Source organism: Nycticebus coucang, chromosome 6, assembly GCF_027406575.1.
Source record: "Nycticebus coucang isolate mNycCou1 chromosome 6, mNycCou1.pri, whole genome shotgun sequence".
In the NCBI taxonomy this organism is placed as follows: domain Eukaryota; kingdom Metazoa; phylum Chordata; class Mammalia; order Primates; family Lorisidae; genus Nycticebus; species Nycticebus coucang.
In genome coordinates, this window is record NC_069785.1 from 7253183 (window position 1) to 7280844 (window position 27662).

General features: G+C 37.0%; 1 protein-coding gene across 1 annotated transcript in view; it reads left to right on the plus strand.

Moving 5' to 3' along the window:
• Positions 1–27662, plus strand: part of NEMF (nuclear export mediator factor) — a 56128-nt gene that overhangs the window by 13684 nt on the left and 14782 nt on the right. Inside the window, exons 9-23 of the mRNA XM_053594349.1 lie at positions 458–528; positions 609–684; positions 1031–1093; positions 3216–3293; positions 3379–3587; positions 3826–4017; positions 4562–4625; positions 5263–5351; positions 11809–11912; positions 12305–12367; positions 21059–21171; positions 24213–24270; positions 24913–24971; positions 25056–25176; positions 26565–26844. Coding sequence (XP_053450324.1) covers positions 458–528; positions 609–684; positions 1031–1093; positions 3216–3293; positions 3379–3587; positions 3826–4017; positions 4562–4625; positions 5263–5351; positions 11809–11912; positions 12305–12367; positions 21059–21171; positions 24213–24270; positions 24913–24971; positions 25056–25176; positions 26565–26844 — 1640 coding nt within the window. The remainder of the gene's footprint in view (positions 1–457; positions 529–608; positions 685–1030; positions 1094–3215; positions 3294–3378; positions 3588–3825; positions 4018–4561; positions 4626–5262; positions 5352–11808; positions 11913–12304; positions 12368–21058; positions 21172–24212; positions 24271–24912; positions 24972–25055; positions 25177–26564; positions 26845–27662) is intronic.

The following is a 27662-nucleotide window of genomic DNA, read 5'->3' on the forward strand; positions in this document are numbered from 1 at the left end:
GAACTCATGAGCTCAAACAATCCACCTGCTTTGGCCTCCTCAGAGTGCTAGGGTTACAGGTGTGAGCCACCATGTCTGGCCCCTTGAGTTGATTTTAGATAGAACTTTTAATTTGCTAGAACCTTTTCAGAGTTTTGTGATTTACTGCCCTGTAATACCCTGTTTCCCTGAAAATAAGACATCCTCCAAAAATAAGACCTACTTACAGGAAAGATAAGACGTCCCCTGAAAATAAGACCTAGCACATCTTTGGGAGCACACCTTAAAATAAGACACTGTCTTATTTTCGGGGAAACAGGGTAGTTACTGAATTATCTTGGTACCTTATGAGTGTGTTTCTTTCCTATTCAAAGTGTAACTTTACTTACAGAAACTTAAATTTAAATTAATGTCAGTTATGGAAAGTAAATGTTTATAAATTATGAGTAGAAACGATTTTAATGTTGGGTTTTTATAGGGATACATCATTCAGAAAAGAGAAATAAAACCAAGTCTGGAAGCAGATAAACCAGCTGAAGACATACTCACGTAAGCATTTAGGCATGAGTCAATATGCTTTGGATATTTACTAACGTTCTTGAATGTGATATAATAAATGTATTTTACAGGTATGAGGAATTTCATCCTTTCTTGTTTTCTCAACATTCACAATGTCCATATATAGAATTTGAAACATTTGACAAGGTGGGTTTTCCAGTTCTGTTCTTTGACCAGTTAGCATGATATGAGTTAAGTTATTAGTATTAATTGCTTTGATTGAGAAATTGACAGTATTCTTACTTTATAATCACTGTGAATCTGGGCATTAAAGATCAATGCAAACACAGATACAGGTGTTGGAAAAAATTGTTGCCACTTTATTTCAAAGTAAAGGACCAAAGATTTGAACTTAATTTAATCGTGATACTATTTTACTATATAACACATTTATTGGAACCTGTTCAAATTCTTTGCGTGGTGTTATGCAAGTTGAAGTGGAGACCATGCCTTTTTGTTTTCAGCTAGTTGTTTGTCTTTTTTTTTTAATAAGGCCGTGGATGAATTTTATTCCAAGATAGAAGGACAGAAAATTGATTTAAAAGCTTTACAACAGGTATGATATTATTAAAAACACTTAAAACAAACCAATTAGTCTATAGTGGTTGGATGAGTAGATGATGCTTTTGTGTAAGAAGGGGTAGCCTTTCAGAAGTGGTGTGGTGTAGAAAGGGTACTGCATGGGACTCTCTGATCTCTCTTTTGTTTCTTTTTTTTTTTTTTTTTTGAGATAAAGTCTCACAGAGTTGTTCAGGCTGCTCTTGCCCTGGGCTCAGGTGCTCTTGCCTGGAACTCCCAAAGTGCTAGGATTATATAGGCATGTGGCATCATGCCTGGACTTTGATCTCTCGATTTATTATTTGTGATTTACTGCCCTGTAATACCCTGTTTCCCTGAAAATAAGACATCCTCCGAAAATAAGACCTACTTACAGGAAAGATAAGACGTCCCCTGAAAATAAGACCTAGCAGGTTTCATTATTACCTATATCCTCATTTGTTTTATCAGTCTATCAGCTATTCTTTAAAACAGGAATGTAGTGGGAAGCTGAGGCATGTGTCTGGTGTGATTTGCTTTGTTAAAACAGTCCAGAGCTGCTCAAATTTTGCTGTTAAAGGAACACTATTCCAGGGAGATTTTAAATAGGTAAGAGGAGGGGCAATTGCTTATATTAAACTGTTTTTTTAAACTGGACTTTAAAAATACGTTGTTTTCTGTTTATCATGACTCCAAAAAGGAGAATTTAATATGTAGTATTTTTCAAGCATATTTGACCATGTTTTTAGAGCATTTGCTTTAGAATAGTTTTATAAATGGTTAGCAGATTTACTTTGAAGGGGATTTTATTTTTTTAAGTATTAATAAATTCTTAAAATATGGGTGCAGAAATTTCTTATTATGTTAATTATTATACCCACTCCCCTTCAGTATAGAAAAATTAATTGTAGCCCAATTTCAAAGAAGGTAGGTCCAATGAATTATATAATGTGACTACCACAGGTGGCAGCACTTTGGCTAGTAAACAGATATTTAGCAATAGCACTGAACTGCATTCATCAAGCATATATAACTCATTAATTGGTGGTGCTATTACTGTTGTTAGAAAATTTGCTTCCAAATCGATAACGTTGAAATATATGGGCGTGGGCACCTATGGCTCAGTAAGTAGGGCGCCGGCCCCATATACTGAGGGTAGCGGGTTTGAAACCTGCCCCAGCCAAGCTGCAGCAAAAATTAGCTGGGCATTGTGGTGGGCACCTATGGTCCCAGCTACTTGGGAGGCTGAGGCAGGAGGATCGCCTGAGCCCAAGAGCTGGAGGTTGCTGTGAGCTGTGACACCACTGCACTCTACTGAGGGCAACAAAGTGAGACTCTGTCTCTTAAAAAAATAAGAAAGAAGAATAAATTACATATGATGAAATTTTATATAGAAAGTAAAATAACTGCTATGGGATTTTATATTCTTAGGAGAAAAATGCTGTGTCCAATAGTAGAAATAGTGCTGAGAAAATTAAAAGCAGCAGTAAAATAAAAGAAGTTGTTTAAAATTTATACTCTTTTAAGAATTCATTCCACCAAACTTTACTTTATTTGGAGATAGGATCTTGCTCTGTTGCCCAGGTTAGAGGGCAGTGGCATCACTGTAGTTCACTGTGTTCTGGAACTCCTAGGTGCAACCAATCCTCCCAGCTAGGACTATGGGTATGCACTACCACACCTGGCTATTTTTTATTTTTTGTAGAGATAGGGTAATACTATGTTGCTCAGGCTGGTCTTAAGTAGTCCACCTGCCTTAGTCACTAATCCCGTAGTGCTAGGATTAGAGGGATGAGCCTGTGCCTGGCCTCATACTTTACCTTTATATACATTTACCATAGGAAATATGTCTTGAATTCTGCCTATTTGAACATGTCAATCACATTAGGGCTGTATCTTACATACACAGTGTAACCTGTAATCAAGATACCTTTCTATAGAGGAAATGGGCAGTTGATGGGCAGGAGAGAGAATTTTGGAGCATGAAAACACTTCGGAGTTGGATAGTCCAGGGAGAGAGAACTATGAAGAACTAGGTAGAAACAACACTGAGGGGCAGAGATGGAGTCAGGATAGTGAGTGAGAAGTGCCATGAGACAGGAGAAATCTAATTTTCAAAAAATCTCTTTCGTCAATAAAAGGAAAAACAAGCATTGAAGAAATTAGATAATGTCCGCAAGGATCATGAAAACAGATTAGAAGCTCTTCAACAGGCTCAGGTATTATGTTTAGATTTTTTCAGATGCTTTTTCAAAAATGTTAACTTTTAAGATGTATTCTAGTAAATGTGTGTTGTTTTTTAAGGAAATAGACAAGCTCAAAGGAGAACTCATAGAAATGAACCTACAAATAGTTGACAGAGCTATTCAGGTAGTTCGAAGTGCATTAGCCAACCAGATAGACTGGACAGAAATCGGGTTAATTGTGAAGGAGGCCCAAGCCCAAGGTGACCCTGTTGCAAGTGCAATCAAAGAATTAAAACTTCAAACAAATCATGTTACAATGCTGCTAAGGTAAGTCTGATTTTTAGTTAAGTGCTTAATACTGGTTTTTATTATGTTATTTAATTGTTCACTGTATCCTTTAAAAAGCCTTTTCTTTAAATTTGAAAATTTATTCTCAAAGAACTGTAAGAAAATCTAGATTAAAATATAATGAAACTGTTCAAATAATACAAACCATTTATAATTTTTTTGAGAAGAAAAGTGATGTCATTGACATTAGTGAAATACTATTGAATATTTTTAATAGAAATCCATACTTGTTATCAGAGGAGGAAGATGACGATGTTGATGGTGACGTCATTGTTGAGAAAAATGAAACAGAATCATCAAAAGGGAAAAAGAAAAAGCAAAAGAATAAACAACTTCAGAAGCCTCAGAAAAATAAGCCATTACTTGTTGATGTTGATCTCAGCTTGTCAGCATATGCCAATGCCAAAAAGTAAGTCATTTAGGTTTAAATTTTAGATGGAAAAAAATAAATTTTAGGTGGAATGTTACCAGTTAAATTGTTAAGGCTGTCAAGAAAGATTTCCCCTGTATTGGGCGGCGCCTGTGGCTCAGTGAGTAGGGCGCCGGCCCCATATGCCGAGGGTGGCGGGTTCAAACCCAGCCCCGGCCAAACTGCAACAAAAAATAGTCGGGCGTTGTGGCGGGCGCCTGTAGTCCCCGCTGCTCGGGAGGCTGAGGCAAGAGAATCGCGTAAGCCCAGGAGCTGGAGGTTGCTGTGAGCTGTGTGACGCCACGGCACTCTACCGAGGGCGGTACAGTGAGACTCTGTCTCTACAAAAAAAAAAAAAAAAAAAGATTTCCCCTGTATTATATGTGTACTTCTTTGGATAAAAATGCTTTTTAAAATTTAATTTTGTGTATTCTGGAATTTGTTATTATTCTGTATTATTTTAGAATCAATAAAATTAGAAATAAGTAGAAAACTAAAGAGTAAAGATTTTACTTCAAATTTAAGAAAAATAATGTTTTTCTAGGTATTATGATCACAAGAGATATGCTGCCAAGAAAACACAGAAGACTGTTGAAGCTGCTGAGAAGGTAATTAAAATTTCTTTTTTCTTTCTTTTTTTTTTTTTTAACCAAACATTTTCTTTAATTATACAAGTAAATTTCACATGTACCCTTGTAAGATGCACCAATTACCCTCCCTCCATCCATCTTCCTCCCTCCCCTCCCCTTCCATTCCCCTTCCCCCTTTTTCTTGGGCTATAAATGGGTTATAGCTTTCATATGAAAGCTATAAATTAGTTTCATAGTAGGGCCGAGTACATTGGATATGTTTTCTTCCATTCTTGAGATACTTTGCTAAGAAGAATATGTTCCAGCTCCATCCATGTAAACATGAAAGAGGTAAAGTCTCCATCCTTTTTTAAGGCTGCATAATATTCCATGGTGTACATATACCACAATTTATTAATCCATTTGTGGATCAATGGGCACTTGGGCTTCTTCCATGACTTAGTAATTATGAATTGGGCTGCAATAAACATTGACTTAAACTGTTTTAATATTTAAGGCAAAATATTTTTGTTTCTTCATTACTTTCAAGTATGGATATTTGTGTGTGTTAGATAGTGCCATTTTTTAATTTTTAAAATCTGTTTCTTGCTCCAGCGTTTTCTTTGGTGTTATTTAAATAAGTTCTTAACCATTTAAAACTCTTTTTTATAAATAGGCCTTCAAATCAGCAGAAAAGAAAACAAAGCAAACATTAAAAGAAGTTCAAACTGTTACTTCTATTCAAAAAGCAAGAAAAGTATATTGGTAAGTGTTCTTCTTTGTTTTGTTTTTATCAGAGTTATACATGCACCTTGTTTAGAAAATTTAACAGTTCTGGCTGGGTGTGGTGGTTTACACCTGTAATCCTCGCACTCTGAGAGGCTGAGGCCGGTGGATAGCTTGAGCTCATGAATTCGAGATCAGCCTGAACATAACTGAGACCTCGTCTCTATTAAAAATAGGAAAAAAAAAAAAAAAAACTGAGGCAAAAGGATCATTTGAGCCCAAGAATTAGAGGTTGTTGTGAACTATGACACCGTAGCACTCTACCCAGGGCAACAGCTTGAGACTGTTTCAAAAAAAAGAAAGAAAGAAAAGAAAAAGAAAAAAAATTAAATAGTTCTAAAATGTTGCTAGGAAAACTAGTAGCCCTGAAGCTCTTCACCCTGCTCCTATTGTCTGTACTCCCAAGAAAACTACTTGTAATTCTTTTAGATGATTCTTTCAGTATTTACCTTCATTACTTTTAGTAATATGCTTATATTGATGCAGCTGAATTTTTCTGTCTTACACTACTGACTTCCACCTGTGGAAGATGAGGATTTCCCACTCTTTCCACTTGTGTTCTATTACATACACACAAAGTTATAGAATAGTTTTGTAAAGATTGACACATGTGTTCAGCTGAACTGCATAGTATTCTGTTTTCTTTTTCCTTCCTTGCTTAGTTTTTTGTGTTTCCTGGAGTTAATAATTGTCTTGCTTTATTTGTTTTCTTTATATTTTTGTTTTATAATTAATTTATCATCAGGTTCTTCCAAGTTCTTTCCAAGTATGTTCAAACACATCAGAATTCCATCAGCATCATCTTGCAGAGGTCTCTCCTGGAGCTTTAAGGCAAAATATTTTTGTTTCTTCATTACTTTCAAGTATGGATATTTGTGTGTGTTAGATAGTGCCATTTTTTAATTTTTAAAATCTGTTTCTTGCTCCAGCGTTTTCTTTGGTGTTATTTAACCTACTTTATTTTAGATTGGTTTATGACCCCCTTTTATTATTCTAGATGTTCTCTTCACTCTTCCTTGTGTTAGACTGTCTGTTCTGGATCTCATACTTTTTCTTGGTTGATGGAGTTGTGCTTCATAAACTTCATGAGAAAGGGTGAAAAGGATGTAAAGTTTTTGAAGTCTCTAATGTAGAAAAAAAATCTTATACTTAATTGTTTGGGTATAGAATCCTAGTTTGAAAGTATGTTTTCCTTAGGCTGAAAGGTGTTGCTCTGTTGTAGTAACGTCCATAGTTGACCTTGAGCAAGCTGATGCTATTCTGACAGTTGACATATGAAACTTGTCTACGTCATATCTTTCTCTAAAAGCTTGTAGATCAGTGGTTCTCAACCTTCCTAAGGCCATGACTCTTTAATACAGTTACTCATGTTGTGGTGACGCCCAACCATAAAATTTTTTCATTGCCACTTCATAACTGTAATTTTGCTACTGTTATGAATTGTAATGTAAATATCTGATATGCAGGATGCATTTTCATTGTTATAAGGGGGTCACGACCCACAGGTTGAGAACCGCTGTTGTAGATTTTATTTTCTTCCCCTCAGTTTTTTCCTCCAAATTTCACTATGATGTAGGTTGTGATGATGTTTTAATCCATTATGCTGGATACATTTATAGGCCTTTTTAATTTAGAACTTTCAGTTCCCAGACATTTTGTTCAAATAATTCTTGAAAAACTGCCTGCCTTCTTTTTTGTTTTTTTCTTTTCTTTTTGGAAATCCCATTTTTAAAATTTGGCCCTCTTGGACTGGTCCTTGAATTTTGTAGCATTTTGTATTTTCAACTGTTTGTCTTTCCATTCTACATTCTGAGAGATTTCCTTAGCTTTATCTTTCAGTCCTAACTGCTGAATTTTTTTATTTCTTCCTATTATGTTTTTAAAATTAAGAACTTGCTTTTGGTTCTTTGAGTGTTCCTTTTTTAAAAAAAAAATTAGTTTCTTTTAGCTGTTTAAGAATAATTTTGATGTATTTGATGTATTTTTAATATTCTTTTCTTGTAGAACTTTATTTTCTCCAGGTATTTTTATTTACTTTCTTATTTTAAGGTCTACAGCATGTTTTAATAGATATGTTTAGTAAAATGATTATTACAGTCAAGCACCCTGAAATATTCATCATCTTATAGCAGGCGTCAAACTTTTTATTTATTTATTTATTTATTTATTTTTTGGTTTTTTTGGCGGGGCTGGGTTTGAACCCGCCACCTCCGGCATATGGGACTGGCGCCCTACTCCTTGAGCCACAGGCGCCACCCGGCCTCAAACTTTTTAAACAGGGGGCCAAGTCACTGTCCCTCAGACCGTTGGAGGGCCGGACTATAGTTTTTTAAAAAAAAACTATGAACAAATTCCTATGCACACTGCGCATATCTTATTTTGAAGTAAAAAACAAAATGGGAACAAATACAATTCACACCGCTTCACGTGGCCCACAGGCCGCAGTTTGAGGATACCTGTCTTATAGTTACCCTTTTTTTGTGGTGAGGACCTGTAAAATCTACACCTCAAGCAAATTTCCAGCATATCATACTGTACTATTAAGTGTAATCCTCCTGCTGTACATTGGACTCTAAACATATTCATCCCACATAGCTCCACCTTTGTGTCCCTTGGCATACCCACAACAAGCCTACCACTCACCCCCTTTTTTCCCTATGTTGGTTGTCTGCAGCATTTATGTTGGAGACGTTCGTTAATGTCTGCTGCTTCTTTATTGCCTATTCATATTTTATAGTAGGGTATTAAAATGTGAATTGGAAGTTCTCTGCATAGTTGGGCTTGTGAAATGATCTGTGTAGGTCATTTTGTATAGAACCTTCCTTGTCTTTAGCTCTTTGCCTCTTGAGCTGAGCTCATTTCCCAAAACAAGATTCTTTGTCTTTTTTGCATTTAAAGTGCAATGTTTGGGGAACACAGTGGGAACAATGGGCTAGGAGTCTTCTTATCCAGTAATTGAGTAACTCATTTACTTACTTGCCGTGTTTTACATATATTACCCCTATTTAAACTTGTGCCTTATATACCCTTGTCCAGAAATCATCTTTGTATCCTTTTTAGAGACTTAACCTCTTGCCTTTTGTTACGGTATGGAAAGGGAGTTAAAATATGTTTAGAGCTGGAAAGAAAATTTAGGGAACTAACTGCTTCTGGAGCAGACTTTTCAGCCAGTCCTCTTGTTCTTAATCCGTCTTAAACATGATTTCCTTAAGTACTTGTGCTGCCATTTTTCAGCTTTTGACGAGTTATTCAGTGCGAGCTGAGTTGTTTTTGGCTTTTTCCACTGTCAGGTTAGGATTCAGCTTCTTGAGTCCATCACTTGTCCCTTTGTTTTCCAGCTTTCAAGATTTTGTTGTATTTGTCTCTTCTCCCAGCTTTTGTGTTGGATATCTCTATTGAGGGATATAATGGCCTATAATTTTCATTTCTTTTCTTTTTTTTGGAGACAGAGTCTTAACTTTGTTGCCCTTGGTAGAGTGCCGTGGTGTCATAGCTCACAGCAACCTCAAACTCTTGGGTGCAAGTGATCCTCTTGCCTCAGTTTTTTATTTTAGAAGAAAAATAAATCTAGAAGAAATGGTGTCTCACTCTTGCTCAGGCTGGTCTCCAACTTATGAGCTCAAACAATCCACCTGCCCCAGCCACCCAGACTGCTAGGATTATAGGCGTGAATTTTCATTTCTTGGAATATTTTTGTTAGGTATTGGTATCTAGGTCATATGCCCTCATAAAACAAATAGGAAAGTGTTCCTTTTGAATTGTCCTTAAATGTTTGATGGTAGTCACCTGTGAAGTTGAGTAGTCCTATAGTTTTCTTTATAGGAAAACTTTTCATTACAGATTCAAATTCATTGGTAAATATAAGGACTATTTAAATTTTCTAGTTTTGGTGAGCAGAGTTTTTGTAAGATTTTGTCCAGTGGTCTATAGTTCATAATGTTCCTCTTATAAATTATTTAACATCGTTTGTGGGTTTGCCATTTCTCTTTTTATGTCGGCTAGTTTTTGCTTTATGTAATTAGGTGATACCAATATAGAACTACCATATCTTCCTAATGAATTGAGCCTTTTATCAACTTTAATAAAACTTGTAACTATTTTTTCTTCCTTTGTCAGGTATAACTAAATCAGCTTTTCTTTCGGTTAGTGTTTACATGATGTAACTTTCCATTGTTCTATTACAACCTTTCCATATCCATATATTTTAAAAGAACATATGTACCTTTGTTGTTTCTCAGTCTGACAGTCTTTGCCTTTTACCTGGGGCATTTAATACAATTACATGTAATGTAATCTCTATTTGGGTTTAAATCTAGCCATTTTACTATTTGTCCCATTTGTCCTGTGTTCTCTTTTATCTTCCTTTTGCCTAATTTTATTGGCTTATTGGTTATACACTTTACTAGGATGATTATAAAATATATCCTTGATTTATTTCTCATTCTCTTTGTTCTATGTTTTTCACAAACTTTTTTACTGTCATTAGAGGATTTAAAAAGGAATAGTGTCCATTCAATAATGAGAAAAAAGTATTTTCCTTTTTCTTTTTTTTTTGAGACAGAGTCTCACTACCTTACCCTGGGTAGAGTGCCGTAGCATCACAGCTCACAGCAACCTCAAATTCCTGGGCTTAAGTGATTTTCTTGATTCAGCCTCCCAAGTAGCTGGGAGTATAGGTGCCCGCCACAGCGCCTGGATGTTTTTTGGTTGTAGTTGTCATTGTTGTTTAGCAGGTCCTGGCTGGATTTGAACCTGTCAGCTTCGGTGTATGTGGCTGGCGCCCTAGCCGCTGAGCTACAGGCACTGAACCAGAAAAAATTTTTCATTGAACAAAAAAAGCAATGTACAGAATAGTGTGTGCCATGTCTAAAAAAGAGAAGAAGGGTGGCGCCTGTGGCTCAAAGGGGTGGAGCGCCGATCCCGTATGCCGAAGGTGGTAGGTTCAAACCCAGCCTTGGCCAAAAAAAATAAAATAAAAATAAAAAAGAGAAGAAGATAAAAGCATATATTTTATTACTTTTGTATATCTAAAGACTCAACAGGGTCTGGGTGTGGTGGCTCATGCCTATAATCCTAGCACTCTGGGAGGTGAGGTAGGTGGATTGCTTGAGCTCGGGAGTTCAAGACAGCCCGAACAAGAGTGAGACCCCTATGAGGACAATTAATGACAATTAAGGTTATGGGGGGGGGAGCAGAAAGAGGGATGGAGGGAGGGGGGTGGGGCCTTAGTGTGTGTCACACTTTATGGGGGCAAGACATGATTGCAAGAGGGACTTTACCTAACAATTGCAATCAGTGTAACTGGCTTATTGTACCCTCAATGAATCCCCAACAATAAAAAAAAAAAAAAAAAAAAAGAGTGAGACCCCATCCCGAAAAGATAACTGGGTGTCGTGGTGGGCACCTGTTGTCCCAGCTACTTGGGAGGCTGAGGCAAGAGAATCGCTTGAGCCTAGGACTTTGAGGCTGCTGTGAGCTATGACGCTACGGCACTCTACCAGGGCAACAAAGTGAGACTGTCTCAAAAATAAATACTCAACAAGGGTTCACTTGAAAGTAATCACAATTGTTCCCTGCTTTGTGGTGGTGAGAAGAACTGAAGGGGTGCAGGATCGCTCACCATTCCCTTTTATATAACTAAAATATTTTTTCAACTATGATTATCACCCAAGATTAGAAAATAGTAATAAAAATCCTTTTGCTATTATATTTTGGGAGATATTAGGGGAATTTAGTATAATTCTTATGCTCTATCATCTTTAAACAGATGTTTTAAAAATTATAGATTAAATCATACAGAATATTATCATATTTGTATTGCATGTCATCTTCTAAATATCATACAAATATATATTCTATATTTTTTATCCTGATAGCATTAATTATGAAAACTGAAGTTATCCTTGACTTTTGAGAAAAGCTAAGAATTTTACCATTCTAAAGTCAACTTTTAGTCATTTGTATTAAAAAAAGTATAAAGAATGTCATCTATGTGAAAATTAATTACAATGATTAATTGAGAACAGAGAGGGAAAATAACTTTTCTTTTTTACCAGTAGTCCAAAGCCTATCCAGTACCTCAGTGAAAGAAAGCTTAACCCTAGGGGCCGTGTGACATTTTATACTTTTGCTTTGTATAATTCACTGTTATACATTATCCTTGAGTGTTAAGAAGCCTATTTATGTAATAAGGAGACAATTTTTTTAAACATAGAATTTAATTTCTTTTTTCTAAGACCATCTTGGGAATATCCTAGGACAATTGGATTATAGGCTTCTGGTAAAATTCAGTTTGATCAACCTTAAAAAAATTAAAATATCAAATTGTCTTAACCTATATAGGCAGGATAGCTTCCTGTTTTGTTTTGTTTGTAAAAAAGTGTGTGAATTCAGGCAGCTATAAGGAAAAGTTAACTTTTTTCTTTCAATTTGGTAGGTTTGAGAAATTTCTGTGGTTTATTAGTTCAGAGAACTATCTAATTATAGGTGGACGAGATCAGCAACAGAATGAAATAATTGTGAAAAGATACTTGACACCAGGTAGGTAAGAGTAAAATTTTGAAGATTTTTCTTTTAAATGATTGAACAGTTATCTCAATATCAGACATTGATTTTCATCTTTTGCTATTTTGTTTGACACATTTAATTGCTAGAAAGATTTAATGCTTGATGACTTATGGTTTGTTGAAAATGTGCTTTGATAGCTCTCATCTAAAGTGAATATTCCTAAAGTAGCATTGCTTAGCTCATCTGCATTGTGTGGGACTTCTGAAGCCCTGCTGCATTAACAAAATAGGTTTCAATCTGCCAAAGTCATTATGGGTTAAATTTTTAAAGCTTTTTTTTGTTTGTTTGTTTTTTAGTGCTAAAGTTGGAACCATTTTTCACATTTAGAAATAGTAAAGTATCTTTTTTTATTTGTTTTATTTAAGGAGACATTTATGTACATGCTGATCTTCATGGAGCTACTAGCTGTGTAATTAAGAATCCAACAGGTAGTATATTTCTTTCTATTCAGAATTTTAGTTCCTTTCCTTAAAACATTTTTAGTGTAAATATAAGACAAAATTAATAGAGATAAAGAAGATAATGATAAAAGGGTCAATCCATCAAGAAGACAGAATAATTATAAGTATATATTTGTCTAATAACAGAGCCCTAAAAGACAAGAAGCAGACTCTGACAGAATGGAAGGGATGATTCTGTAATGAAAGTTGGGGCTTCAATACTCAACTTTCAGTCATGCATAGAGTAACTAAAGGCAAGACAAATACAGAAGTAAAAGACTTGAACAACACTAAGTAAATCTAACCAACATCTCTAGAATATTCTACCTAACAACAGAATACAGGTTGGACATCTGTTATCTAAAATGCTTGGGACCAGAAGTATTTTGGATTTTGGATCTTGGAGTATTGGCATTGTACTTACCGGTTTTGCATCACAAATTTAAAAATCTGAAATCTAAAATGCTCCACTATTGGTTCAGCACCCGTAGCACAGTGGTTACGACGCCAACCACATACACTGAGGCTGACAAGTTCGCACCTGGCCCCCGGCAGCTGAGCAACAATGACAACTGCAACAAAAAAATAGCCAGGCATTGTGGCGGGCGCCTATAGTCCCAACTACTTGGGAGGCTGAGGCAAGAGAAACGCATAAGCCCAAGAGTTGGAGGTTGCTGTGAACTATGAAGCCACGGCACTCCACCGAGTTTGACAAAGTGAGACTTTGTCTCAAAAAAAATAATAAATAAATAAAAAGGTCCACTAAGCATTTTCTTTGAGCAGTCGCGTTGGTGCTCAAAAAGGTTTAGATTTTAGAGCATTTGGATTTTTGAATTTGTGATACGCAGCCTATATTTATTCTTGCCAACTACACATGGACTGTTCTCTGGGATAGACTCCATAAGATACTCTATGAAACATGTAAGTTTTCTGACCATAATAAGGTGAAATTAGAAACCAATAGAAGAAGAAAATTTAGGAAATTCACAAATGTGTGGAAATTAAGCAACACACTTGTAGATAAGCTATGGGTTAACAAGGAAATCATCAGAATGTCAGAAAATGCTTTGCAGGGAATGAAAGAAAACACAGTATAACAGAACTTTCCAGATGCAGGCAAAGCAGCACTTAAGGGGGTTTATAGTCATAAAAGAGGAAAGATCTCAAGTCAGGAACATTGTACTGTGAGAACTGGAAAGTGTCCTGGTTCGCAGGGTAAAAAAAAGAACTAGAAAACGTTATAGAGCAAAGATAAGGAAGAAAATAATAAAGATTAGTGTGGAAATAAATGACATAAAATAGAAAATCAACAAAGTTGGTTTTTTTTAGAGATAAGCAATTGATAAGACCTGTAGGTAAACTGACCAAGAAAATAAGAGAGAAGACTCAAATTCCTAAAGTCAGGAGTGAAAGAAAGCCTCAGCATTACTACTGACTTCACAGAAATCAAAAGGATTACAAAAGAATACTATGAAAAACTGTATGCCAATAGATTAGATCACCTAGATGAAATAGACAAATTCCTAGAAAGATACAAACTACCAAAACTAACTCAAGAAGAAATAGTCGATTGGAACAGACCTTTAAAAAGTAAAGAGATTGAATTAGTAATTGGGGGTGGGGAGGGAGATTATTCAACAAAGAAAATTCTGGGCCCAGGTGGCTCCACTGGTGAATTTTGCTTTTTATTTGAAATTGGGTCTTTCTCTGGTGCCTGGGCTTAGGTACAGTAGTATCATCATAGCTTTAAAACTCCCTATGACTTTCATCTTCCGAGCGTAAGCAATCCTTCTGCCTTAGCCTCCTGAGTAGCCCAGCTAATTTTTTTTTTTTTTGGTAGAGATGGTGTTTCACTATGTTACTCAGGTTGGTTGAACTCCTGGCCTCAAGTGATCATCCCACCTTAGTCTATCAAAGTGCTGGGATTACAGACATGAGCCACTGCTTCCAGCCTATACCATACTTTTACAGAAAGTTGAGTACAGTTCTTTTTAGATTTTTTTTATTTTTTATTTTTATTTTATTTTTTTTGAGACAGAGTCTCAAGCTGTCCCCCTGGGTAGAGGGCCGTGGCATCGTAGTTCATAGCAACCTCAAACTCTTGGGCTTAAGCGATTCTCTTGCCTCAGCCTCCCAAGTAGCTAGAACTACAGGCACCTGCCACAATGCCCAGCTATTTAGCTGGCCTGGGTGGGGTTTGAACCCGCCAGCCTCGGTGTATGTGGCCGGTGCCCTACCCACTGAGCTACATGGATCACCTTGAGTACCAATTCTTTACCAAGTCTTTCAAAAATCTGAAGAGATGAGAACACTTCCTATTTCATTCAATTACCCTTATAACAAAATCAAAGACATTACAAGAAAACTATAGGCTAGTATTGCTTATGAATTTAGATACAAAAATCTTCAACAAAATATTAGCAAACCAAATATATAACAGCACAGTAAAAGAATTATATATCATGACAAAGTGCTATTTATCCTAGGAATGCAAAGTTGGCTCAACATATGAAAATTAATGTAATTTTTAAAAGAATAAAAAACAAAAACTACATGATTAACCCAATTGATGCAGAAAAACCATTTGGCAAACTCCAACACTCAATTTGTGTTAAAAACACTCAACACACTAAGAATAGAAGGGAAATTCCTCAACTTGGTAAAGAGTATTTTTGGAAAGCACATAGCTAACAGTCATACTTAATGGGAAAACACTAAATGCTTTTTTTCCCCACTGTCAGAAATAAGACAGACCTGTTTTTCTTGCTGTTTTTTTCAACTTTGACACCAAGTAAGCCATTAGGCAATAAAAAGAAATAAAATAATACCTAAATTGGTAAGGAAGAATTAAAACTATTTCTGTTTACAGATATGATTTTTTATATTGAAAAAACCTAAGGAATCAAACAAAAATAAGTTAATACGTTCATCAATGTCAAGATATGAGATCAATATACAGAAAATTGGTTGTATTTCTATACACTAGCAATGAGAAATCTAAAAAAGCAGTATTCTGTACAGAATCTACAGATTCATCACCTTCCCTCTCAAAATTTCAGTTGCCTTTTTCTTCCAGAGATGGACAAGCTGATGTAAAATTTATGTGGTAATGCAAGGAATGGATCCACATTAGCCAAAGTGGTCTTGAAAATGATGAATAAATTTGAAAATGATGAATAAATAATAAATGGTGAATCACTTCCTGATTTCAAAGTGTCCTGCAAAGCAACAATAATCAGGATAGTATGGTATTGGCCTGAGGATGGACAGATAGATCAACAAATAGAGTTGAGACTCTAGAACTAACCCCCCAATTTATGATCAATTGGTTTACAACAATGGTTCTCAACCTTCCTAATGCCACAATAAATTTTCATTGTTAAAAAGGGGGTCATGACCCTCAGGTTGAGAACCGCTGGTTTACAATAAGAGTGGCAAGACCATTCATTGGGATTAGAATATCTTTTTCCTTTTTTCTAATAAACTTTATTTTTCAGAGAAGTTTTGAGTTCACAGCAAACTTTAGCAAAATGAAAACAGATTTCCTATATACTCCTGACCCACATGGCCTCCTTTGTTATCAGTATCCCTCACCAGAGCATATTTGTTATAATTGCTGTCCTTAAATTGACACATTATTACTGCCCAGAGTCCATCGTCTGTATTAGGGTTCACTCTTGTTGTATAGTCTATGGGTTTGGACAGATACTTAGTATATAATGACATGAATCTGCCAGTATAGTTTTAGACCGAGTAGTTTTTCACAGCACTAAAAAATCCTTTGTGGTCTGTTTGTTCCTCCCTGTTCTCAAAGCCCTGGCACCGTGATTGTTTTACTGTTTGTGCCTTTTCCATTGTATCTCATAGTTGCAGTCACACGTCACATAGCCTTTCAGACTGGCTGCTGCTTACATCTCCTCCATGCTTGTTAGCTCTTCTCTTTCTAGTGCTGTATAATACCACATCGTCTGGATGTACCATAGTTTATTTACCCATTCACCTACTGAAGGACGTTGTGGTTGCTTCCAAGTTTTGGCAATTTTGAATAAAGCTGCTATACACACCTATGTGATTATATAGGTTTTTGTATGGACATAGTTTTCAGTTTATTGAATGAATACCAGGGAGCAAGATTGTTAGTTCATGTGGTAAGAGTATATTTAGTTTTGTAAGAAACCACCAGACTGTCTTCTGATGTGGCACTACCCTTCTGCATTGCCACCAGCAGGGAGGGAGAGTTCCTGTTGCTTCACACCCTTGGCAGAATTTGGTGTTGTCAGTGTTTTGGATTTTGGCCATTCTAATTGATGTGTAGTATATGTTGTTGTTTTAGTTCGCATTTATTTGATGATACATGATGCGGAGCATATTTTTAAGGGCTTATTATCTGTGTATCTTCTTTGGTGAGGTATCTGTTAAGGTGTTTGGGCCATTTTTTAATCAAGTTATTTGTGTTCTTCACGTTGAATTCTAAGAGGTTCTTTGTATATTTTGGATAATAGTCCTTTATATGCTAAGTCTTTTCCAAATATTTTCTGTGGCTTATCTTTTTATAGAATAACCTTTTTAACAGTGGTGCTGGGTCAACTAGGTATCCACTTGCAAAAGAATGAGGTTAGAACTCTTCTTCACACTATTTATAAAAATTCACTGACCCTGCATCAAAGACCTAAATTAAGAGCTAAAACTATAAAACCGTTAGAAGAAAAAGTGTAAACTATCATAATCTTATATATTGTAGTCATTTCTTAGACATGATACCAAAATCATAAAATCTTAAGTAACCAAACAAAACAGGTAAATTAGAAATAATCAAAATTAAAATCTTTAATACAATGGTCATTCCCAAGAAAGTCAAAAGACAACCCATAAAAATAGGAGAAAATATTTGCACACCAAATACACATTAGCAACTTGTATCCAAAGAACTCTTTTAAGACTCTGCAGTACCTGGGAATGGTGGCTCACACCTGTTATCCTAATAGCATTCTGGGAGGCCGAGGTGGGTGGATTGCTTGAGCCCAGGAGTTAGAGACCAGCCTGAGCAAGAGTAAAAAAAAAAATTTGCTGGGTGCTATATTGGGCACCTGTAGTCCCACCTACTTGGGAGGCTGAGGCAAGAGGATTGTTTGAGCCCGAGAGTTTGAGGTTGCTGTGAGCTGTGACGCCACGGCATTCTACTTAGGGTGACAAAAAGTGAGGGGGGAAAAACAACTCCACAGTATAAAGCCAAATAACACAAAAAACGAGCAAAGATTCTAATAGACATTTCTCTAAAGATAGAAGAGTGGTCTACAAACACTTGAAAAGACACTCAGCAGCCTTAATCACTAGGAAAATGCAGATCAAAACCATAATGAGTTACCACTTCACACTAGTTCAGATGGCTATAATGAACAGATGGACAGTGGCAAGTGTTAGGATGTGGAGAACCCTCATATGCCCGGTGGGAGTGGAAAACTGTGCAGCTGCTGTAGAAGATGGTTTGGTAATTCCTCAAAAAGTTAAGTATAACTGTGACCCGGCAATTCCACTTGCAAGTATGTGAGGGCTGTCCAGAAAGTTTATGTCTCTCTATTTCATCTTATATGGCTGGATATTTTACAGACGGTCTTCATATACTCAAGATAAGCAAAGACATGTCCACACACAACTTGTTTGCAGGTATTCTTTTTTTCTTTTTTTTGAAACAGAGTCTCCTATGTCACAGCAACCTCAAACTCTTGGGCTTAATCGATTCTCTTGTCTCAGCCTCCCAAGTAACAGGGGCTACAGGTGCCTGAAACAATGCCCCGCTATTTTTTTTGTTGCAGTTGTTGTTTAGCAAGCCCAGGCCGGGCTCGAACCCACCAGCTTCTGTGTAAGTGGCCAGTGCCCTACCTACTGAGCTATGGGCACCTCCCCGTTTGCAAATATTCAAATAATATAAATATTATTTATAATAGCCAAGATGTGGATGCAACCCATATGTCCATCAACTGATGAATAAACCATGTGGTATGTCCATAAAATGGAATATTATTGAGACTTAAAAAATGAAGTACATGTCCTGAACATGGATAAATTTTGAAAACATGCTAAGTGAAAGAAGCCACACATAAAAGGTTACATATGATTCTCTTCATATGAAATCTCTAAAATAGGCAAATCAATAGAGTAGATTAGTGATTGCTAGAGGTTGGACATGGGGGAGAAAGTGGGGAGTGGCTACTAATGGATACAGGTTTCTTTCCTGGGATGGTAAAAATATTCTATAACTGGGTAATGTTGATGGTTGCCATGTTATGAATATACTAAAAGCCATTGAATTGTACACTTTTAAAGGCTCAATTTTATGGCATGCTAATTATATCCCAATTTTAAAATATAGTAGAACCTCAGTAGTTAACCACCTCCCTACATTGACCATCTGCCGACCTAATTTTCATACACTGAACATGTACCACCTTAGGTACTCAGTGGAAGACTGACCTCTGTGCATTGCCCACTTGTTGTATTTTGACCACTTGCACTGTGACATGCAATGTTAAGTTTCTCTCTATAAGTTGACCAGTTGAGTCTACTCCATATAAGGGTGGAAGGTTTAGGCTTTGCCCCTTGGTTTTAATTATTTTTTCTTTAGTGTAAGTTATTTTTTCATGTTTTATTATTATCACATGTTACAGAAGATTTTTTCAACGTGAAGGCCTAGTCTGAATTGTAGGCATATCCTACAATTACTGAAAAATTTTACATTTAGTCGAGACATGATGGCCAAAAGGAAAGAACTCAAAAAGCTGGCATTAAAGGTAAAGGTTGATCTTCTACATTTTCTGGAAAGCAATAGCCAGAGAGAGAGAGAGCAGAACATTTTGGTTTTAGCAAGACAACAGTTAGCAACATCCAAAAACATAAATGTGAATGCTTGGAGAGATACATGGTAAGGAAAGCAGAGACCTACGGGGAAGAGTAGGAAAATTGCCCTTGATGAAGTCAGTAAAGCTATTGAACCATTGGTTCAAACAAATGAGGGCATTCAGTGCCAGAATCTCTGGAGTGATGATCCAAGAAGTTGCTAAAAAATTCACGCAGTAGTTCAGGGTGGCAGATTTCTAAGCATCAGGGGGTTGGCTTGAGAAATTTAAACTGCAACACAAGAATCTAATGAAGTTCCAATAGAAGTTGTAGAAGAGTTCCTCAGAAAGTTTCTGGACTTCCCCAGAGGCTCCAAAGATGACGACATCTTTAACACTGACAAGTACAGACTCCTTCAAGGTGGTGCCTCACAGGAGCCTCCTTATGGAGGCTGACAAATTTAAGAGCAGAAATCTTCCTGAAGAATGTTTCACGATTCTTTGTGCTAGCTCAACTAGAGAGAAACTAAAACCCTTGGTGATTGGTAAATGGGCAAAATTATGTGCATTCAAGAACCTGAAACCTGAAGACCTCCCATCATTTGGAGATCAAATAAATACATGTGGATGAATGGTGCCCTCTTTGAGGAATGGGTAGGACGTTGACTGAGAAATGAAGAAGACACAGCCTATTCTACTGACTATAGACAACTGTCCTGGCCACTTGCAAGTGAATCATCTCACAAACATGACACTGAAATTTCTGCCTCCAAACACAAGCTTAAAAATCCAAACTCTTGATCAGGACATCATGAAAACATGTAAAATCCACTGCTGAGCCCAGCTCCTGCCCGTGGGTCTTCACTGAAACGCTGTTCTGTCTGTGGAAGCAGCTGCCATGTTCTGGATGCTGTCCTCTGGGTCAGTTCTCCTTAGAACAAAGTTCAGCTAGAAATGATACACAAATATTTTAAGCAAGTTAAATTTGTCACAACTCAAGAGCATGTTGAGATAGCAACCTATAATGAACCTGACCCAGAAGCAGTTTTCTAAACAATATTGAAAAAAGTACAGACCAGCGTAAAAGTGCATGCAGCAGCTGAGGAAGTGAAAAGCAAGTGAGGATGACACAGAAATCGCAGGAAGTCCAAAGGACGAGGATGTCAGGCATCTGATGATGCGGCCAAAGTGGAAAAACCCTCAAGTGTGCTGAGTGGTGTAGCCAGCATTGAGAGTGCTTTCTCCACTTAACGTTTGTACTAGGAAACAGACCAAGACTGACTCTTGATTCAGAAAGGATGATTAAACCATGAGAACATAGTAACTCAGTGTTACTGTCATTATATTCTGTAATAAAAGCTGTACAGGAAAGTAAAGCAGCGTGCACATGTGAGTACAGTGAGCCTGGTTCTTTACGTTGGCCACTTCCAACATACCAGTCTGTTACAGTTCCTGGGGTGGTCAGCTTACAGAGGTTCTATTGTATTCGGAATTTAAGGGATATATTATTAATATGCTCTTCATTTTGAGGATTAAAGTGCTCTAAATTAGTTCTGGGAGTCTTCAAATGTTAGATTTTTCTTATCTTTTCTGGAATGAAGTTAGAATTATTGATATAAATGAGAGGGTATTTCTTCCCTGACTTGTTTTATTAGGTACTTTAAAAGCCTGCCATGTAAATACATTTTTAATAAAAATGGAAACTTTGTATAATGGTGAAATAAAAAGTGTTAGTATTTAAGATATAGGATGACTGATCACCTATTGTGCTGCATGTGATTTTTGTATCTTGCTCGATAGATAGTCTGTACTTTGGTACTGGAATACTGTGCTTTTGTTATTTCAGGAGAACCCATCCCCCCACGGACTTTGACTGAAGCTGGCACAATGGCACTTTGCTACAGTACTGCTTGGGATGCACGAGTTATCACTAGTGCTTGGTGGGTGTACCATCATCAGGTAATAAGGGCTGTGATCCTTTTTCTTAGTTTACTAAGAGCTACTATGTACCCACTTTTGAGGTATAGAAGTGAATAAAGCAGACAAGGTACCTACTTTGAAAGTGCTTACATTTTATGGCGGGCGCCTGTAGTCCCAGCTACTCGGGAGGCTGAAGCAAGAGAATTGCTTAAGCCCAGGAGCTGGAGGTTGCTGTGAGCTGTGTGATGCCACGGCACTCTACCAAGGGCCATAAAGTAAGACTCTGTCTCTATAAAAAAAAAAAAAAAAGAAAGTGCTTACATTTTGGTGGTAGAGAAAAATGTCAGGTAATACATGCTACAGAAATTTTTTTAAAGCAGCAAAGGGGATAGTTGGTGGCAAGGGCTACCATTTTTCATAAAGTATCCAGGAAGCATCCTTGAAGTATCCCTTTCTGGGAAGGCAAGGTTTGGACAGAGACCTAAACGAAGAGAGTGAGTGAGCCATGCACTTCTACAGGATAGAGTGGTTCCACTTATTACTGGCATACTGACGTACATGGTCTTTTTCAAGTTCATTATTTTTGAAATTTTCTGAATTCTCCTAGGTCCTTCTAGAAAAATAGGTATATCCTATTTTTTTAATTTATTTAGTTTTAGTAATTGCCCTTAATGGCTAATGCTATTTTATTTGACAATATTTGACTTCACATTGCTATTGGTTTTATACTGTTGAGAACTATTACAAGATTCTAAAGCTATAGGATGAAATAGTTCAATTTCATTATCCTCAATTCCATTATCCTCCCTTAGATTTAGTTTCATTTGGGCGGCGCCTGTGGCTCAAAGGGGTGGGTAGGGCGCCGACCCCATATACCAGAGGTGGCAGGTTCAAACCCAGCCCCCGGCCAAAACAACTTCAAAAAAAAACAAACAGATTTAGTTTCATTTTATATCTATATTATCTACTATTCTGTGAATCGTCATATTGAATTATAATAATTTCTACTTTGGTAGTATTATAAAAAAGGGGTTTTAATTCTTTTATGAAGAAGGTTTTTTGGAATGAGATTTAGTGTTTTTACTCCCTTGTTGTTTTAATGACTAGGATTAATGAAGATATTCTCAGATTTAGGGATTTTACATTTGTATACATTTTTTTCTTTTTCTTTTTTTTTTTTTTTTATTTGAGACAGAGTCTCACTGTGTTGCCCTCAGTGGAGTGCTGTGGCATCACAGCACTCCTGGGCTTAAGCAATTCTCTTGCCTCAGCCTCCCAAGTAGCTAGGACTGCAGGCACCCACCACAAAGCCTAGCTATTTTTTTGTTGTAGTTATCATTGTCGTTTAGCAGAGTAAGGCTGGGTTCAAACCCACCAGCTCAGGTGTATGTGGCCGGCACCCTAGCCACTGAGCTACAGGTGCTGAGCCTATATAAAATTTTTTAAAAAATTATTAGGTAAGTTATTACTTTCTGTTTTGCCAAAATGAGACTTTGTTTGTTTGAGACAGTCTTACTCTGTTACGTAGGCTAGGGTGTCATGGCATCAGCCAATGTGAGAGGATCACTTGAGGCCAGGAGTTTGAGCCCAGCCCAGGTAACATAGTGAGACCCTGTCTCTACAAAAAAAAATTTTTTTTTTTTTTTTTTTTTTTGTAGAGACAGAGTCTCACTGTACCGCCCTCGGGTAGAGTGCCGTGGCGTCACACGGCTCACAGCAACCTCTAACTCCTGGGCTTACACGATTCTCTTGCCTCAGCCTCCCGAGCAGCTGGGACTACAGGCGCCCGCCACAACGCCCGGCTATTTTTTTGTTGCAGTTTGGCCGGGGCTGGGTTTGAACCTGCCACCCTTGGCATATGGGGCTGGCGCCCTACTCACTGAGCCACAGGCGCCGCCTACAAAAAAAAATTTTAAACCTTAGTGAGGCATGGTGGCATATAGCTGTAGTCCCAGCTACTTGGGAGGCTGAGGCAGAAGAATCTGTAGTTCCAGTCTGTAGTAAGCTGTGATTATACCATGTTATTCCAGCCTGGGCCATAGAGCAAGACCTCTGCTCTTCAGAAGAAAAAAAAAAATTCCAAAAAGAAAAAAAAGCTGTTATCTTTTCATTTCCTAAAATGAAAGGTTATTTAATTACCAAAAAAAGTATCTCAAAAAAGGATTTTATTTAATAAATAGAGCTTTATTTGGCTTAGCGCCCGTAGCTCAGCATTTAGGGTGCCAGCCACATACACTGAGGCAGGTAGGTTTGAACCTGGCCCGGGCCTGCTTAACAACAATGACAACTGCAACAATAAAATAGCCAGGCATTGTAGCAGGCGTCTGTAGTCCCAGCTACTTGAGACTCTGAGGCAAGAAAATCGCTTAAGCCCAAGGGTTTGAGGTTGCTGTGAGCTGTGACTCTGAGGGTGACATAGTGATACTCTGTCTCAAAAAAAAAAAAAACCTTTATTTTAGTAAATGTAACTCTGTAATAAACTTATTAAACTGTCCTTACTTTTTTTGTTATACCTCACATTGGAAGAGATAGGTGGATCAGTTCTGACTCTAGTCCATGGCATTGGAAAATACTGATAAAGGCTTGGTGCCCGTAGCTCAGTGAGTAGGGTGCCAGCCGCATACACCAAAGCTGGTGGGTTGGAGCCCAGCCTGGGCCTGCTAAACAACAATGACAACTGCAACCAAATACAAATAGCAGGGCATTGTGGCGGGTGCCTGTAGTCCCAGCTACTTGGGAGGCTGAGGCAAGAGAGTTGCTTAAGCCCAAGAGTTTGAGGTTGCCGTGAACTCTGACAGCACAGCACTCTACTGAGGGTGACATAATGAGACTGTTTCAAAAAAAAAGAAAGAAAAGTACTGATATAATGGATACCTTGTTATTACTTTATTACTGATTCCTAAAGGTGTACCTATCATTGAAGGGGTATTTATCCCTTTGGTGTTGAGAATTGTTGCCAAATTGTATACTTTTCAGGACATAGTGGTGCTTATTTGAATCTAACTTTACTTTCTCCTTGAGTGGAAAAAAATACTGTGTATTTTAAAAAGAAGAATATAATATATTAATCGTGTTTCTAGGTGTCTAAAACAGCCCCAACTGGAGAATATTTGACAACAGGAAGCTTCATGATAAGAGGTAATGGCTTGACATGAAAAATACCTCCAGATTGTTGGTAATGGAGATGGGTTTGAAGGACTAAGTATTTTCAGGAGGGAAGTTACTCAGATTTCACATGTGAAGTTTGTTTTGAAATATGGAAATTTTTGCCTTGGTGTGACATATTTAGCATTTGTCTTGTCATCACTTATAGAAAGTGCCCCAAAAATGTATACACATTTTAAGGAAGGAAACCACTGTGTTAAAATTGCAATACCCAGTATATACCAGTAACATTTGTTATCTTGTATCTCTTGTAATTGCGTAAGTCAAACAGAACTTGAGTATCACAGTTTTTTCCTTTCTTAAAATGTGTATGTTTTTTAGTACCTTCTGTATATTAAATATTTTTATGTTTTAGAATGTACTTTCACATAGTTTAGTTGTAAAGGTAATAAAATATAACCTGATCTTTCTCCTGAAAATAGAATATTTAGAGTCTGACTAACCCAAAAGATAAGAGCAGGCATGATTTTTTTCTTCTTAATAATTAATTATTCCTATATATAATGCCAAATTCTGTAAATGCTTTTTCTGATAAAGACAAAGTAGAAATGATTGTTGGTGTCAGATATTTTGCAAATAAAATTTTGAAACCTTAATGTCTATTATCTTTTGTAGGAAAAAAGAATTTTCTTCCTCCCTCATATCTAATGATGGGGTTTAGCTTCCTCTTTAAGGTACTGTTCAGTTTCTTCGTTCTTTCTTTTTTTTCCATTTGTCTTATCTAAAGTTCCATGAATGAAAAAGAACTATTTCTGTAGGTAGATGAGTCTTGTGTTTGGAGACATCGGGGCGAGCGGAAAGTCAGAGTGCAGGATGAAGACATGGAGACACTGGCGAGTTGCACAAGTGAACTCGTATCAGAAGAAATGGAACAACTAGGTAATTTATACATTTTAAGAAACTAGATTGTGATATTTTTGTTGTCTGATTTTGCTTCTAAATCTTTAGTTAGAAGATCTTGTCTCTTCTGGGATAATCCAAATTTCAAAAAAAAAACTTGATGTTAATTTTACTGAATTTTGTGTTTTAGAAAGCTTAGATAGACATAATTAATTCTAGTGAATTAAAAAGTAGACGCAGCCGGGTGTGGTGCCTCGCACCTGTAATCCTAGTACTTTGGGATTCTGTGGTGGGAGGATCCCTTGAGCTCAGGAGTTCAAGAGCCAGACCCTACTGTCTCTACTAAAAACAAAAATATTAGCCAGGCATGGTGGCACATGCCTGTAGTTCTAGCTACTTAGGAAGCTGAGGCAAGAAGATTGCTTGAGCCTGGGAGTTTGAGGTTGCTGTCATCTGTGATGCCAGAGTACTCTATCCAGGGTGACAGCCTGAGACTAGTCATGTCAAAAAAAAAAAAAAAAAGAATTTTAAAAAAGTAGTTAGATCCATACAAATACTTTGGTGTATGCTTCTATAACTAAAACTTCAGTATTTAATGGATAATGGATAAATGTGTCTAGCAGAGATAGACTCAGGTATACATGAATAACATTTTCTTTGGGGTTAGGAATTAGAAATGATAGATGAATTTATAATGTGCAGTTTCTTACGTGAGAATTTGACTTGGTTTAATAATGTATTTGCTTCAAGCAGAGAGCAACTGTGGTTGCTAGAATAAATTTACCTAACTAATGGAACTAAGGGAAGTGTCATCTATAAACTACTTTTGTAGTTATTCTCTGTCCCGGGTCATTCATTTTTAGGAGTAATATTGCATTGCTTCATTTACAACTACAGTTGTGCTAAAAGAATCTATTGAGGTTCACCATGTCCCTGGCACTGTATAAAGTGCTTTATTTGTATAATTTTTACTTCTCACAACCATCCTTATGAGATGGGTGGTGGCATCTTATTTTGCAGGTGAGGCAACTAGACCCTGTTATTACTAATAGTGTTTCTTTTGCAAAAATATAAAAGTACCTCTTATGTGTCAGTTATATGACATGTATTATTTCAGTCTTCATGTGCAAATTATAATAAAAACAGAATTTGCAGAATTTATGCAGCCAATTTTATTGTTATGGTTTTTGTTGTAGAAATGGTAACCATGTCCAGGAAATTGTGGTAAAGTATCTTAGAGATCATTTAGTTCCGCCTGTTCATGATACAGGTTATCCTTTGTCTAAGAACTTTGGGGATGTGAACAAGCCTTTTTCTGGTGATCTTTTACAAATAGGGAGTCAACGGAGCAATTTTAGCAGTTTTTAGCAAAATCACTTAGCTTTGTTGGTAGTCCCACACTGACTTTCCTTATGATAATTCTACAGATGGAGGTGACACTAGCAGTGAAGAAGACAAAGAGGAATTACACGAAACTCCTACAGAAGTGGAGCTCATGACTCAGGTTGACCAAGAGGATGTTTCTGTTCAGAGTGGTGGAGAGAAACTAAATGAGGAACTAATTCAGGAAGAAAGCTCTGAAGATGAAGGAGAATCTGAAGAGGTTATAAAAGATCGGGATCCTATTGGTGAAATGAAGGAGGAAGGGGAAGAGATATTAAATTATCCGGATACTAACATTGACTTGTCCCACCTTCAATCGCAAAGGTAATTAAAAAAACATAATTCAGGGGCCAGGTGCAGTGGCTCACACTTGTAATCCTAGCACTCTGGGAGGTTGAGGCGGGTGGATCACCTAAGCTTATGAGTTTGAGAATGGCCTGAGCATGAGGGAGACCCTGTTTCTAAAAATAGCTGGGTGTTAGGGTGGGCACCTGTAGTACCAGCTACTTGGGAGGAGGAGGCAAGGGGATCACTTGAGCCCAAGAGTTTGAGGTTGCTATGAGCTGTGTCGCCACGGCACACTACTGAATGACACTCTGTCTCAAAAAAAAAAAAACAACAACATAATTCTAAGTTTATTTTGTAAGCTGAGAGTGATGGTGAGGTAATCCTTACAAAGATAATGCCAAGTCTAGCTGGAATGGTTATAGAAAAAAACTAAGAAGAAAAAGAAAGGAAGATAATACCAAGGTTGACTTTAATCAGTTACGTTCCAGTGTCTTCCTATTTTTTCTTCATTTTGCTAGTTGGATCTGTCTTTAAAGAAGCTTTTCTATTAAAAAAAGTGTTATAGCCTTTAGTGTCTTACAGATCACCAGGTGAACAATGCATAATTATAAAAGCATTATTTTGGGAGTCATTAAGAATAGCTTAGAAGTCAGACCGGCCAGTATTGTGTCTAAGGATATGTATCTTTGGACAAGGTACAGTGTGTCCAAGCTTTACTTCCCTTGATGAAAACTGAGAACGCACAGGGCTTTGGTGAAGACGGTAGGCATGTAAAGCATCTAACACTGCCTGCCCCATTGTAATTTTTCAATACATGCCACCAATTTAAGAATATATGTGGAAAGTGTGGGGAG